Raw genomic sequence first — 14748 nt, 5'->3', positions numbered from 1 at the left:
ATCTGCGTGTTAAAATCAGGAAGCATACTACCAAAAATCTTAGTAATCTCAGAGTAAATGTAATTTCAGGTGATTCTATCTTCTCTTCTGTTTTTTTTCTAGCGTATAATCTTTCTACCCTACCACCACTGACAGAGTGGCCATCTCCTTCCTCCCCAAACATTCCTACGGCTGCTGAGAAGTGCCTTCTTCAGCCCTGTTGAATTACATCTTCTTTCAAGTAGAGCTTCCCTCTGACCTCTGCACACAAGGCTATTAATAGGAATGAAAAATAAAATGGTAGGAGGTGGGGAACAAGAAAGGAATAAGAAAGAAGGGAAGCCCGAAAGCCCACAAGCTGGATAACCAGCCTCTTGGAATGCTGAAATGCTGCCTTTTGTCTCCTCACTTGGGGCAACTCCAGGTGTGGCAAGAACTTACCCAGAACAGGCCATAAAGCACCCTAGCACCACCAAGTTCAGCTGCACCAGGGGGTCTGAGCTCTACAATGCCTCTCCCACCCCACAAACTCCAGCTTCTCCTGGGCCCAAACTTCCTACCTGAGCAAACAGATACTCCAGTGAGCTGGCATCAAGGAGAGGGGTTGCATCTGGAACCTTTTTTTTCTCGTAGCCATTTTTCTGCTTCTTTGGAGAATGACGCCACACTGACTGCTCATTGTCGTTGGTTCCGTGCCAATTGGTGAAATAGAACCTGGAAGGCAGGAAAATGAATGCCAATTGTGGCAAAGGGGACCCAGATGTGGGCAGGGCGTCCTGGCTCACCAACAGTGGTCAGTGCCAGAGGCTGAAGTGTCCTGAGAAGCAGGCAGACAACCCTGCCCCTTGCAGCCCTCACCATGTCTTTCCTTCTTACTAGCACTGTATGAGAAGTGCCCTGTCAGCACCTCTTCTATGACTCGGGGAGCAAAAGTGACTTCCCGAAGATCACAAAGACAGCTCCTCTGACTTCTCACTATGCTTCCAGAATAGGGAAACACCTGCTGACTGGAACTCCGTGCTGACCACAGCTCCCTGCATGCTTACTATCAGCCGCACTGCTAAGCCCATTCTACCTCGAATCCAAGACCGATTCGATTGACATTTTAACATTCCTGAAATTTAGTTTCATCACGCAATCAAGATATACAGCTTACATGGCAGTGTTTCGTACTTCCCAGATTGCTGCTATTAAACTGATGGTGTGTTTTACATGATGAATAGGGTTTTAAAAGAGAGCTGCCCAAACATCACCACAAGCATCATGAAACGAGTTAACAAGCACTTTATATATATATTATGCTAATTAATCCTCACAGCAACTCTACAAGGTAGGTTTCATTCATTTTACAGATGAGGAAAACTGAGAGACCAAGAGGCTAGGTGACCTAAAACTACAAAAGCCTGTTCTCTTAGCTACTACAGTTGACTGTTGAACAGCATGGGTTTGAACCACAGAAGTCCACTCATACACAGATTTTTTTTCAATAAATATGTTGAAAATTTTTTCTGGAGATTTGCAACAGTTTAAAAAAACTAACTGATGAACTGTGTGGCATAGAAATTTTTTTTTAATTTCAGAAAAAGGTACATTATGAATACATAAAATATATACAGGTTACTAGTCTATTTGTGTGTTAACTGTTTATGTTATTGGTAAGGCTTCCAGTCAACAGTGGGCTATTATTAGTAGCTATGTTTTGGAGAGTCAAAGTTATATATGGATTGTCAATTGCACAGGGGGTTGGTGCGTCTAACCCTATCCTCCATATATAACTTCCTCTGTCACCTGTAAGAAAAACACAATGAGTTCTGGAATGTGTGGAAGTGACTAAGGGAAGTGACTGAGCCAAGCCAGCCCAGGCCATCTCTAGGCTATAGACTCAGCTGGTACCTAGGTCTCTTTCCCTTGACTTGCACATGAACTAATGAGAAAAGAACCACGTCATAGAGAAGCAATAAATACAACTCCCTCTTTCCCTGTGAAAAGCTGCTGCTACACTTCAACATCTGTCACTGTGCTATGTTTGCAGAGCCTAAAACAAGCCAGGCCCCGAGTTAGGGACCGGGATGCAGAGGGCTCTCAGGCATGTTTCTCGCACTCCGTGAGTTCCTGTCTCTGGGAGCAATCGGTCAGGTCCAGCAGCAACTATCCAGCAACCCATAATGGGGCACGTGTCATAAGCAGGACTACACTGTGACTTTCATAGGCCCTAAACACTTTTCCCTTCCTCCGTAAGAAATATTACAAGTTATATTTCTCACCTATGTTTTCTGATTTTAAGTGAAATTAGGCATTTTATGGGCCCCTAACAAGTGTGTGCTGTGGGCATTGTGCTTAAAGAATAAGTTGTCCTTGGACAAATGAGAGTCTCCGGCAAGGTGCCCAAGGAGAGAGACAGGTCGCCCTCCACTGCCAGGGGAGGTGGCAGGAGGGGAAAAAGGCAGATGTTCCCTGAGCTGACCGAGCCACGGCCTTCTTCTTCCACATCCTACTGAGTCTCTGTGAGAGAGTCCTTGGACCTGGTAGAGATGAGGGCCCAACAAACTCCCTCTGGGCAGAACACAATCTTCAGTCTGGTCTGAACAAGGATATTCTTCCAGGCTGCTGAGAGCCCTGTGGGACCATCTTTGGCATGGAACCCTTTAGGTCAGATATTCAGACAGCACCAGGCTGAGGAGACCAAACATAATGTGTAGCTTTTCCACTAGAACAAAGGCTAAAGGTAAACAGAAGATTAGGGAGTCTAAAATAAGGCCGACAGCTTTCTCCTTAATAAGATGTCAAAAATATTAACAAAACTTTAAATCTGTGACTACCAGGATCAGTACCCGCCTTATCACCCATAAGGCCAAGCTTAAAGACACACTGAAGACAGACATTCCACACACCTTTTTAAAATTAATTATCAAGGTGTTCATCAAACCTGGTACACAAAAATTCCAGATACTATAGCATGCCAATGGAAAAAAAATTTTAATGACATTAATAAATATAGAATGATACCTGCCTATATTATTTTTCAGAATGATGTGGAGGAACAAAGAAGGAAGACAAACAGACATCAATCAGAGATATGCATTGCAAGTTTTTGAGAAAATTATGTACAGATAACTGCCTATTTTAAGTTTATATGCAGATATTATACACAAAGAATTCTCTTCACACTTCTACAAAATTTTTTGATGGACAGTGAAATTCAATTGTTTAAAAAAGTAAGAAAATACTTTTTGAAAATGAATACAGAATGTTGTCTCACGCTAAGATATATTATAAAACAACAATTGTCAAAAGCATTATCTAAAAACAGAAAATGATAATTGAAATACAAGAATATTTCCCAAAGTAGAGCTGGTATTCCACTGAAATAATCACCAACATTTATTTTCATTTACACCTCCTTTAGTGGTGAGATTATGAGGTTTCAAAATTTTTGTAGTTTGTCATCAGGCAAATGTTTAAGCTTAGGGTGGTATTTTTTTTTCAAGTTCAAAGAGCCTGTGGTAACAAAGCAATATCCTGTTGAAGCACAATGTCAGGTACAGAGTCAAGGTGCTAAAAGTGAAGCAACTCTGCACTTCCAGGCAGCTAATAGAAAGAGGGAACAGTAAAGACAGCCTTTAATAGCCAGGCATTCAGACAACCAAGACTAATGCCTCACAGAGAATTGTAAAGCTACTAAGACAATTCATTAGATGTAAATTTTTGAGTTAACTCTCTTCCCTTTTCTGGGTATTAGTTTTTCCACTGAAAAAAAAAATGCGAGTTGAATTAGGTAACTTAGGTCTTTTCTAAGTCCTAAAAGTTACCATTCTAGACTCTGAGCTGAGTGCAGAAACCTAGAGGCAGAGAATTAGAACCCAGTGACATGTCCCCTGCAGACTTCAAACTGCAACAACCCATTTCATGCTGATCACACAGTCAATCCTCAGGCCACAAAAAGCAAGATTACATGTGGAAAAACAAAGCCAAAAGCCAGAAGGCTCAGCTGGGACCTGAAATCTCCACGGCACACAGCTTTCCTCTCCAGATGAGACTTTGGTTAAGTATAGAAAAAACAGGAAAAAGTCGGCTCTAGGATAATTATCAAAGAAAATTAGATCTGGTTCAGTGTCCACTGAGAAAAACATCCCAGTCATTTTGTAATGGTGATAACTCCGCCAAATTCTCCCAAAAATAACAGCTGTGATACTGTGAAGAGCCTCTGAGATTTCAGAGGGTTTTTCTAGCAAATCCCTGCATTCTATTAGCATCTGAGCTAATCTACTGATTTAATACATATGTAAGTTAACCTGTGTTTCAAAAAGGATCCACCTATTTATAATCTCCACTGCTAAACACACATGTTAACTTCTACTCAGCAAGTATCTAACTAACATACTTTCCATTCTAGTTACTGCAAATTTGTTTACAAACTCAGGAGACTGCAGCTATTGAAGTACTGACTGTGTCACCTTGGGATATACTGTGACATTTCACAAAGTCTGAAATATGGGAGAAAAGGCAGGTGCCCATCAGAAGAAAAATTACAACTCCACAGCCAAAAATCCTCTAGGAGTAGTCAAAACATCCACTCCCAGGGAGCAAGACCAACCTAGAATTTCTAGTTAACACTTCAGGCAATGTTTCTCAAGCTTTTCAGTTTCAACTTTTAGTAAGAAAAATATTTTATATCATGACCTTTATATGTAATACATACATACATACATATATATGTGTATATATATAAAAAACGTATCTCAAAAGTTTAAAAAATATATTATGTATATATGCTGATATTATCTATTCTCTCCTGTTTCTTTTTATTAAATTCACTAAATTAAATTGAATTCATAACTGTGAATCCACTAAATTAAATTCATAACTATGATTACCCATTTGAAAATCTCTGCTGCAGGACACTAATTCTATTCAAAATATCCTCTGCATTATCAAGATTTCTTTTCTAAAATGTGGCAGAGGAAGGTGATCAAACTCATCTTGAATTGTATTCCAAATACTGAAGAAGTCCTTTCTCATATCAAGCAAATACAAAAGTTACAAATTACAAAAATGACTATAACACTTCTTGGTAAGTGACTCAGGGCCCCAGGCTGACCACTGTCCCTCAGTGCAGAGGGAGCCAGGCAGGTACCAGGTCAGTACTTCCCATACCTCATCCGGTAGTGGAGTCGGAGGGACATCTTGTCATCAACGGTGATAGTGCGATTTGGAGCATACCAGAGCTTGGTGTTCTCATCATACAGGGCAAAGAGGTTGTGACAAAGAGGAGAGATACCTGAGGAAAAGTAAAAAACCACATCAGAAGATTAAGGCAGATACATTTGGCCATCTGTTTCTAAACCCAATGTATGCAAAGATAAGGAACTCTCTCAAAGATAAGGAATTCACAAAGAATCTGGGTCACTCGTATCCTCTTAGGGCAAACAGATTTCCAACCAGGTTCAGTCAGGCTGTTTTGATCATAATCATCAAGAACTATGACTCCCCAGAAATATGCCCTGTAGCTCCTGGCAAACCAAATTTAGATCATTTAAAAATAAAACTCTGATGACATTTTTCATTACAGGTATCTGTGGCAGAGTCTTATCAAATCCAGCTTTAAAAAACCCCCTATCTGAGAGGTTCACAGAGGTTCAAAGTGCCTGATGTGCACTTTGCTAATCAGAAACACTCTGGGAGTTGGAGAAATCTTCCATCTGTTTCCTACAGAAAGCATTTAAACAATGCTAACACACTGTGATTATATATCAAACATGCAAACAAATTCCTGGCAGTAGTATGCAAAATGCATATTAGAATAAATAATAACTAAAGTGATTTTTGTCAGTGATTAAAAGCTATTACCATTAATAATAAATATACTTCTTAAGTACTCTGTATGATTATCACAAATATTTTTTATTTAGTAGCCAACTAGCAAGAAGATATATGGCTTCACAAAGCTGGCCCAACAGTGCTCCCCTGCCTCTCCACTCCACCAGTTGCCTCCGTCAATACGAGAACGATGGGAAAGACCAGGGAAATTATGAAGTCACTCACTTCTACGCCCATGATTAAAATTTTATGAACCTGTAACATAGGCAGCTTGGGGGGGAGAATGACTGCCAATAATCAGCTATTACTGGTATTTTTTCATAAGCAGCCAGGCCTCAAACTAAGATGAGGTAAACTTAAATGACAAAAAACCTGGGAGAATATGAGGTAATAGACATTTGTTTCCCAAATCGGACATCTGCAGTGAGACTGGCACTGACAGGGCCCCTCCCTGGCCCAGCCCACCCAGGCTGGGACTCTCTCCAACGCAGACACTGAGTTAAGAAGCTACAGACACCTTGGCAGCTATCTAGCGCTCTCCTGAACACCTCAATCCATGCTTCTCAAGAAATGTGAACAGTTACCCTTCAGAAGTTAGTCTTTCTTATAAACCAAGAATATGGAGATAAACTTTAAAGGGAAGTTTTCCTTGGGAACATGGGCAAATGGCTTTTGGATTCAGTATTATTGGGACAAATAATTCAAATATGCTATAGGTTTTCATTCCTAAAGTGGCTTTTGTGGACTGGGCTGGAAACCCAGCCTGTCTTTATACATATCCACATTTGAATGTGCACCAACACTTACATATCTGAAGTGTAACTTATTTTATTCATGAAACTGTCTGTAATTCTAACACAGGTCTGATTCTAACATTATTACTACCCATAAACAGAAAGATCAAAGACATACCTCTTTATATAAAAGTGCTGAGTAGTAAAACAATAATACTAACATTTACCGAGGGCTAAGTGTCAGGCATCAGGCTAACAGACTCTAAATTTATTATCTTGGCCAGGCACAGTGGCTCACGCCTATAATCTCAGCATTGTGGGAGGCCCAGGAGGGCAGATCACTTGAAGTCAGGAGTTCGAGAATAGCCTGGCCAACGTGGTAAAACCCCGTAGCCGGGCGTGGTAGTGTGGACCTGTAAACCCAGCCACTCAGGAGGCTGAGGCAGGAGAATCGCTTGAACCTGGGAGGTGGAGGTAGCAGTGAGCCAAGATCATGCTACTGCACTCCTGAGTGACAGAGAAAGACTCTGTCTCAAACAAACAAACAAATAAATTCTATTTTTGGCTGAGTGTGGTGGCTCACACCTGTAATCCCAAAACTTTGGGAGGCTAAAGCAGGAGGATCACTTGAGGTCAAGAGTTCAACACCAACCTGGGCAACATACCAAGACCTCGTCTCTATAAATAATAAAAATGAGTCAGGCATGGTGGCACATGCCTGTAGTCGTAGTTGCTTAGAAGGCTAAGACCAGAGGACCTTTTGAGCCCAGGAGGTCACAGCTATAGTGAGCTATGATGGAACCACTGCACTCCAGTCTAGAGGACAGAGCAAGACCCCATCTCTAAAAAATGTTAAAATTTTAAATTAAAAAAAAAAGTATTATCCTTTAATCTTCCTGATATCTAATGAGGTAAATACTGTTTTGACCATTTTGCAGATGAAAAATCTGTGGTCTCCTGAGATTTAGTCTGATTCAAGGTTACTCATCTAGTAAAGTGCAGAGCTGAGAATCAAACCAAGACACAGCTACTGAGGAGGTGAAGCAATAAGAACTAAAAAAACAAAACTTTACCCCACAGAGGTGAAAAACAGGAAAGAAAACAATACTGCCCTCAAACATCACTTTCTATAGTAACAGTGAGAGCTACAAGAACCTGTGGCATTCAGTATGTATTTCTGAAATTAATGAGCTTCTGCAATATTCTGTTGAGCCAGTTACAGAAGAGACACCACTCATTTTCTATAAGGTAGGCTAGAAACCAACACCCCAAACTGGCTGATCCTGAGCCCAGAGTTATAGGAGGCCCAGCGACTGTGCCTATCCTCAGACTCACAGGCTCTCTCCTCTCATCTCTTTCCCAGCAGCTCCTTGGTCCCTCATTAATGGTAGCCCAATGACTCTGCAAAAATGACCCTTGCTTACAAACTGAGTGAGGTTTATACCTGTTATGCTGATGGCAAGAAGCTTGGTGAAGAGAATAAACACTATAAACCAAATCTCAAGGAGAAAGGGAGAAAACAAAAGAAACAAAGTCTTAAAAAATACTTTAGAACCACTGATTTACATCTAGGTGTTCTGATAATTACAAATACATTTAAAGCTGCAATCTAAAGATGGTTATTTGTACACGCTGCTGCCTAGTCAAAATAACTTCACAATATTACTGGATTTTTCCCACTAATAATCTGTACCTCAGCCCATTTTATCCTGTGTCAGGTTTAGTTAGTAAGAGCCTACTATGCTCTTCCCTATACCATGAGCCTCTCCCCTTTTACTGAAACTCTGGTGTGTGAAGCATTTTCAGCAGAAAGACAAATATCAGAAAGAACGTAGGTTTTCTAAACAAACTGTATTACTAACAAGATAAGCAATTATTAAAATAACCATGCTATCCCCTCAGAGTTGTTCTGAGAGTTAAAGGTGGGAGAAGTAAAGCAGGGATCAGGCTGTATGGCATCACAACTGGCTACTTCATCATCATTAAACGAGTTGATCAAACCTTTTTAAAATAGCTTTGAGATATAATTTACATATTATAAAATTCTTCCATTTTAAGTGTACAATTCAACAGATTCCAGTGTATTTACTGAGCTGTACAACCATCACCACAATCCAAGTGGATTAGCTCTGTGATTTAACTTTTAATTTCTACGATTTAACCTGTCACTTAAAATTAGGCAAGCAAAAAACTGCCGATGTCCTTAAGTTCAAAGGATGAAAGGGACTTTGGTTTCCCACCTTCTGAGGGCAACAGGCTAACTTTAAGACAACTCTCACTTGAAAGGAGAAAAAACAGCTTGTGTTATTGAGAGCCTCGTTGTCCTTTTTGCAACTTGGCAACTTGACTAAGCCACAAAGCAACACTCAGCTTCTCACTTCAACTCAGCACCACGCACAGGAGGGCAGGTCATGGCAGCAGAAGGAGGGGTCAAACTTTTTAGGAGAACTTTTGAATAATTATTCAGATATTGAGAGATGCTACTTGCTGAGCAGGGACTTAGTCCCAGGTGCTTTACGTAGCACCTCATCTAGTGCTGATATTATTCCAATTGTACAGATGTGGGGAAATGAGAATTAAGCCTGGATCCACAGAAGTCAACCATCATTCCCTGGTATCTTACAGTTCATTAGTGACAAAGCAGAAAGAAGCCACTCTGCAGATGAAGAAAGTGAAAAGTGAAACCCTCAGAATTAGAATCACTGGCCTAAGGTCACGTGCAAGTGGCAGTGGCAGAGGCAGGGAAGAACCTCTGACTCCAGAGTCCACAACTCTTTCTGCTCAGCAGAGCTCCAACAGGCAGAGACCCCCAGATCTTCTTCTGAACCGGTGTGTTGGTGAAACCCCCAGCCCTGGGCAGCTGCCAGTACTCACGGCATGCCTGTGCAGCCCTGATGCACAGTTCCTCTGCTGTATACTCTCCACTGCCCAGCCGGAGGGGCTCCCTGTCCGACATATAGAAGATCACTTCCACCCCTGGCTCAGGGACCTCCAGGTTCACCTCAGTCTTCTTGGAGCTCCTCATTTTAGCACAGAAAGCCATGGCATTGCAGTCCTCTTTTATATTTAGATACTGTTGTGGACGGAAAACAAGACTATGTGGTCACTCTATGCGTTAAAAGTTCTTATGGCAAAAGGGAGTGTTCTGAAGGTAAAAAAGCAGAAACATTTGGTGTTGGATACATACATACCTCTCCCCTGCCCCTTCCCTTCGTGGAAACCAAACATGTCAGATCTTACAAGAGATGAAACCATGGAAAATAACTAATTATGCATACTAATTAATGAATTGTAATTCAGAATAATTTTAGACATGGGCTGAATTTATTTTCTCCGTTTGCGCCCAGGTTGTAATTGAAAAATGTAGCCCCTTCTGGAACTAATGATGTTAAAGGACTGATTATTAATTACCAATTCTGCTGCTATTTCTACTGGAATCATGCAAGCTTTGAATAGACTTATGGCAAGAATCAGTGTTTTAATTTCATGTCCATCTCCCACTAAACAGCAAGCATGGTGAGGGCATGAACCATATCTTATCTCTCTTCACATCCCCACCTGAGACAGTGCACACAAAATGGTGACCAATTCATGTTCGTAAGTCACTTGGAAGGGCCATAACAATTAATGAATGGAGCCCGGTTCCTATCACCCCAGGAGGACCGGCAGGACCTTGACGCAGCAGCAGGGCAGGAGGAAGCCTTGCTTTGGAACAATTAGAAAACCCTGGTGAGAAGCTTGCAAGTAAGTAATGCACAGAAGCACCCTCCAAAGGGAGGGCAACTAGGGCCAAACAACCAACCTCAGCAACTTAGCCTTGGGCAAGGCCGGAAAGGAGGAAAGAAACAAGGGAAAGTCCTACACATTCTTTCTTCTTCTTGCCCAATACCAATGGGCTACAAACTAATTCGCTGACCCCACACTCCTACTACTTTCTTCCTGTCTGCCAAGCCAACCTTCACTCAAACCCCTAATGTCTCCGTAACACATATCAGATCCTCCAAGGGCTTCCCATTAATCTACAGAGCAATTCTGAGACTCTGAAACAGAGCCCCGCCACCTTCATCTGGCCGGCCAGCCTTCCTCGCCTTATCTTCTATCACTCTGAGCTTCTTGCTTCATGCTTGAAACCCGCAAGGCTGTCGCTGTTACCGTATCCTCCCCTACCCAATGCTGCTTCTCACCCTCCTGCCTTCACTCACACTGATTCCTCTACAGGAATATCTTTCTACCTTATCCCTTGCATGGCACACTTAAACTTTCTTTAGAATTCAGCTCAGATATCGCCTCCTGCAGGAAGCCTTCTGTGAACCTCCATCCCGTTCCCTAAGGCCCTCACTTCTTGCTCCTAAACTTATCCCACTGCACTAACCACAGGAAATTTAAGCATCTTACTCATATGCCTATCTGTCTTTCTCTAACTTGCACATGCTGTGAGTTCCTTGAGATAAGAACTGAGTCATCTGTCTCTATATCCGTAAGAAACACAGAGGCTTACACATAGCGGGTGCTTGCAGAATGACCCAAGGAGGCTCCCCCAAACAAGAAAAGTCATACAGGGCAGACAGCAGTCACAGTTCTCTTCACCAAATTCATTTGTTTGGTCTATTAGCTCCCCTGGTGAGGAGAGATTCTGAAAAGAGGGACATTAACCAGATATGCCTCAACGCTACAAACTGAGAGGTTTTCAATTTTAACTCTTAAATTTCCAAATAAATCTGAAGACCAGAATCTTCTGGAAACCAGCCTGAAAGAGTAAGTTCATAATTTACCTTGAAATTCAGATCAACAAGCAAGACCACTTGAAAACCTGGCACTAAACCCCTAACCCCATCCCACACTGAAAAACTGTGATGGAAAACAGAGTAGCTAAAAGCCTGCTTCATAATGTAAGATAAATCTTTGTCCTTGAGATTCTTTATAGATGTGACAGGGGAAGAATCCAAAGACAGTGTTGAACCCTTTAACTCTAAGGAAATAAACAGGCAAATGCATGTAATTATATACTTACAAGATGTGACATTGTTTGAAATAGGAAAAAATCCAACTGACAATGTCCAGTAGGAGAGGACTCACTAAACAAAACAGGCAGGACTACTATGTGGCTGTCAAAAAGGATAACATAAAGCTGTATGTGAATCAACACAGAAAGATGCACAGGACATTTTGCAAAGTGAAAAAAGCATAATATGGATAGTATGATCATGCATATTCGCAACATGTATAATATGATTATTCACATGCATATTAAAATCTGGAAGAACATACAGTAAATTGTTAACAGTGGTGAACATCTAGGAGAGATTATAAGGGAAGTTTAACTTTTACTCTGTACCTCCTATACTTTTGTAGTTGGGATTTTTTTTTAACCAGCATACTCAACATTGGGAATGAATAAATACATCAATTTAAAAAAATTAAAGGCAATAGCACCAATAGCCCTACAGCCTCAAGAACATGGTTTCATTAGTTTTTTTAAAGCCAGATATTTTCCTTTTTAAAAAATATGCAAATCTACATACCTGCATTTATTCAGCTGTCCAGTGTTCCCCAAGAAGCAGACTGGATTTTCTTCTCTACTTTCCAAAGCTTCTTCAGAGAAGAGCTAAAGACAAAAATTAATAAATCAGTGGCAGAGGTAATTGCATCTGAAAATAAGAGGGCATTTTCATTAACGAAGCAGCCCAAACCATAAGCAGGCAAGAAAAAGCATTTGGGAGGAAGAAGGAAAAAAACAAAACAAAAAAATGACCTAGGACATCGAGAGGACAGACAGACATCTTAGGGTGCAAACGTCAAAGAGGACACTAACTTCACCTCATCGAGAAAGGAAGCCAGGGATTTCTGCTTCCGGAGATGGAGTGTCCTGTCCAATGTAAACGCAGATTGTGTGCTTTTTCCATCAACAACCCCTCTCCTGATTCTGTGAACAATAGTTTAGGACATCCAAAAACGCACACTTTAATTTCTCATTCCTTCTAGAATTACCCTCCCCCAACCTTGTCTACACACACACAGAGCTTTGTATTATTTCAACAGCTTTCCTTGTTGCTTCTCACAAATTCTTTAACAGTAGAATCCAATTATTTTGCAAATAATAAGCCACCAACCTTGGTGCTTCAAAATTTGTTCTCAAATTAACAGTGATTATCACCTCAGTTTTCTGCCTGGCCGCTCAACACATTTTATCAGAATCCAGTTTTAGGAAGAGCGCAGTCCCAGGCATTACAGGGCAGCAGCAAAGGGGAAGAGGGAGATGGGTTACCTCTGAGGCCACCAGGCCAGCATCCCCACACGGCCTTACAATAGAAGGTTGGAGACAGCACAAATGGAAACACAAAAGCAACCTAAAATTGATAGTGTGAGTGCGTCAGGATGCTGTTAGCTCTGGTGACTAACACTGGCAAGGGCTGGCTGGGGAAGGCTTTCTGCAGTGGATAAGACTTAAGTAAAAGTCATGATGGAAAGCCTGGCAGGGGAGACAAGTATGAATTTGATTGTGATGACTTTGATTTGGCTATTTTGGTATGGCCAATTTTAACAAGATTAAAATCATTACACGAACGTTTTTTAAAAATTAACATAATCAATTGTTTTAATCACGTGAATAAACACCCTGCCCTGGCTCAAAACAGCAATTAGAAACTAGCTACATGCTAATGACTTGCTTCTGCTCAGAAGCTGGACTTCAGATGCTACACTTAAGAGATATACTCTTTCAACAAGTATTTTCAAACAGCTCTGCAGAAACTAAGCTAATTCAAAGGACAAGAGCAATACGGTCCCTGCCGACGTGGAGCTTATAGTCAATAGGAAGAACGGAATCAAACTAAGATGTACAGAAAGAGGTCATTACAAAGAGCTAAAATGCTATGAAGAAAAAGTAGAGAACATAAAATAGAGGGAATGTGATCTGGTCTGGGGCTCAGGAGGGAAGGGACATTGAGCTAAGATGCAATGGATATCCAGGGAGGTGGGGCATGAAGCCAACAGGGAGATAGCAGTCTCAGCAAAAGGATCAGCATGTGTAGGGGAAAGGTCCTGTAGCAGAAAGGAGCTACGCTGGTCTCTCCAGTTGCTCGAACAGGAAAACCTCACAATACTCCTTTTTACGCTTGGGTACCCAACAGCACTAGCCAGTCCATAGGCAGTGCTTGCTAACTGCATGTCTGGAGCCTGTCTACCCCAGGTTTCCCCACAGCACACCGTTACCAGCTGCCGAGGATCAGAGAAAACTGACCAGAGGGGAGTACTGAAAAGCATGCCTCAAACCAGGAAAGGGTCACAACTCAGAGCCTTTGAGGAGAGGAAAAGACCTGTAAGTTCCACCAGGCCCAGGCTCCACTCAGAAGGGCTACCACATAAACCTTTTTAGAACTTACAAAGGCGTTTTGTTGTTGTTGTTGTTGTTTGCGGTTTTTTTTTTTTTGAGACGGAGTCTCACTCTGTCACCAGGCTGGAATGCAGTGGCATGATCTCGGCTCACTGCAACCTCTGCCTCCCAGGTTCAAGCAATTCTCATGCCTCAGACTCCCGACTAGCTGGGACTACAGGCATGCACCACCACACCCAGCTAATTTTTGTATTTTTAGTAGAGATGGGGTTTCACCACGTTGGCCAGGATGGTTTCGATCTCTTGACCTTGCGATCCACCTGCCTCAGCCTCCCAAAGTGCTGGGATTGCAGGCGTGAGCCACTGCACCTGACCAGAACTTACAAAGCTTTTTAATATGCACCATCAGACCATGTGTTACTTCAACTTAGGAGTCAAGAACTTCTCTTAGTCTCATGTAAGATTCAAGGATCCAACTAAAATCACTAAGATTCTTCTAGAACTAGAATTCTACAAAAACCAGTAATGAAGGAGAGTCTGGTTTTCCAATCATTCTGTCTCTTCTATAAGTAATACTACATTGCAATCACATTATACCTAATCTTCAAACTGACCTCCAGTATTATTGAACAGGACAGTAAAATGGTATACATTTGTGCTGCTTAGCCTAGAGATTAAACTATTTGAGAAAACAAGAGTAGCAACAGAATTTCTAGACAATATGCATTAACTGTGATGCTTTTGAATGCCGATTCAATAACGACAAAGTTGCTACTCTCAGGAAACTGCCATTCTGGTGATAAAAATAGAAAACACCCACATAGCACTTAGAAGACATGGCAGGCACTGTTTTAAGCACTTTAAACCTAAGGCTGCTGATCCACT

The 14748-nt window shown here is 41.5% G+C and overlaps 1 protein-coding gene across 17 annotated transcripts in view; it reads right to left on the bottom strand.

Annotated features, from left to right (window-relative positions):
- The window catches only part of JAK1 (Janus kinase 1), a 130884-nt gene that overhangs the window by 39174 nt on the left and 76962 nt on the right, over window positions 1–14748 (bottom strand). For 7 of the 17 annotated variants that reach the window (XM_077997875.1, XM_077997883.1, XM_077997993.1 and 4 more), the window contains 5 exons: window positions 12053–12135; window positions 11542–11635; window positions 9405–9603; window positions 5134–5257; window positions 540–693 (listed from right to left, as the gene is read on the bottom strand). In XM_077997875.1, coding sequence (XP_077854001.1) covers window positions 540–693; window positions 5134–5257; window positions 9405–9603; window positions 11542–11635; window positions 12053–12135 — 654 coding nt within the window. 17 annotated transcript variants of the gene reach the window in all.

The sequence above is a fragment of the Macaca mulatta genome, chromosome 1, assembly GCF_049350105.2.
Source record: "Macaca mulatta isolate MMU2019108-1 chromosome 1, T2T-MMU8v2.0, whole genome shotgun sequence".
Classification (NCBI taxonomy): Eukaryota; Metazoa; Chordata; class Mammalia; order Primates; family Cercopithecidae; genus Macaca; species Macaca mulatta.
Note: the sequence above shows the minus strand (reverse complement) of the source record. Positions and strands in the feature narration are given on the sequence as shown.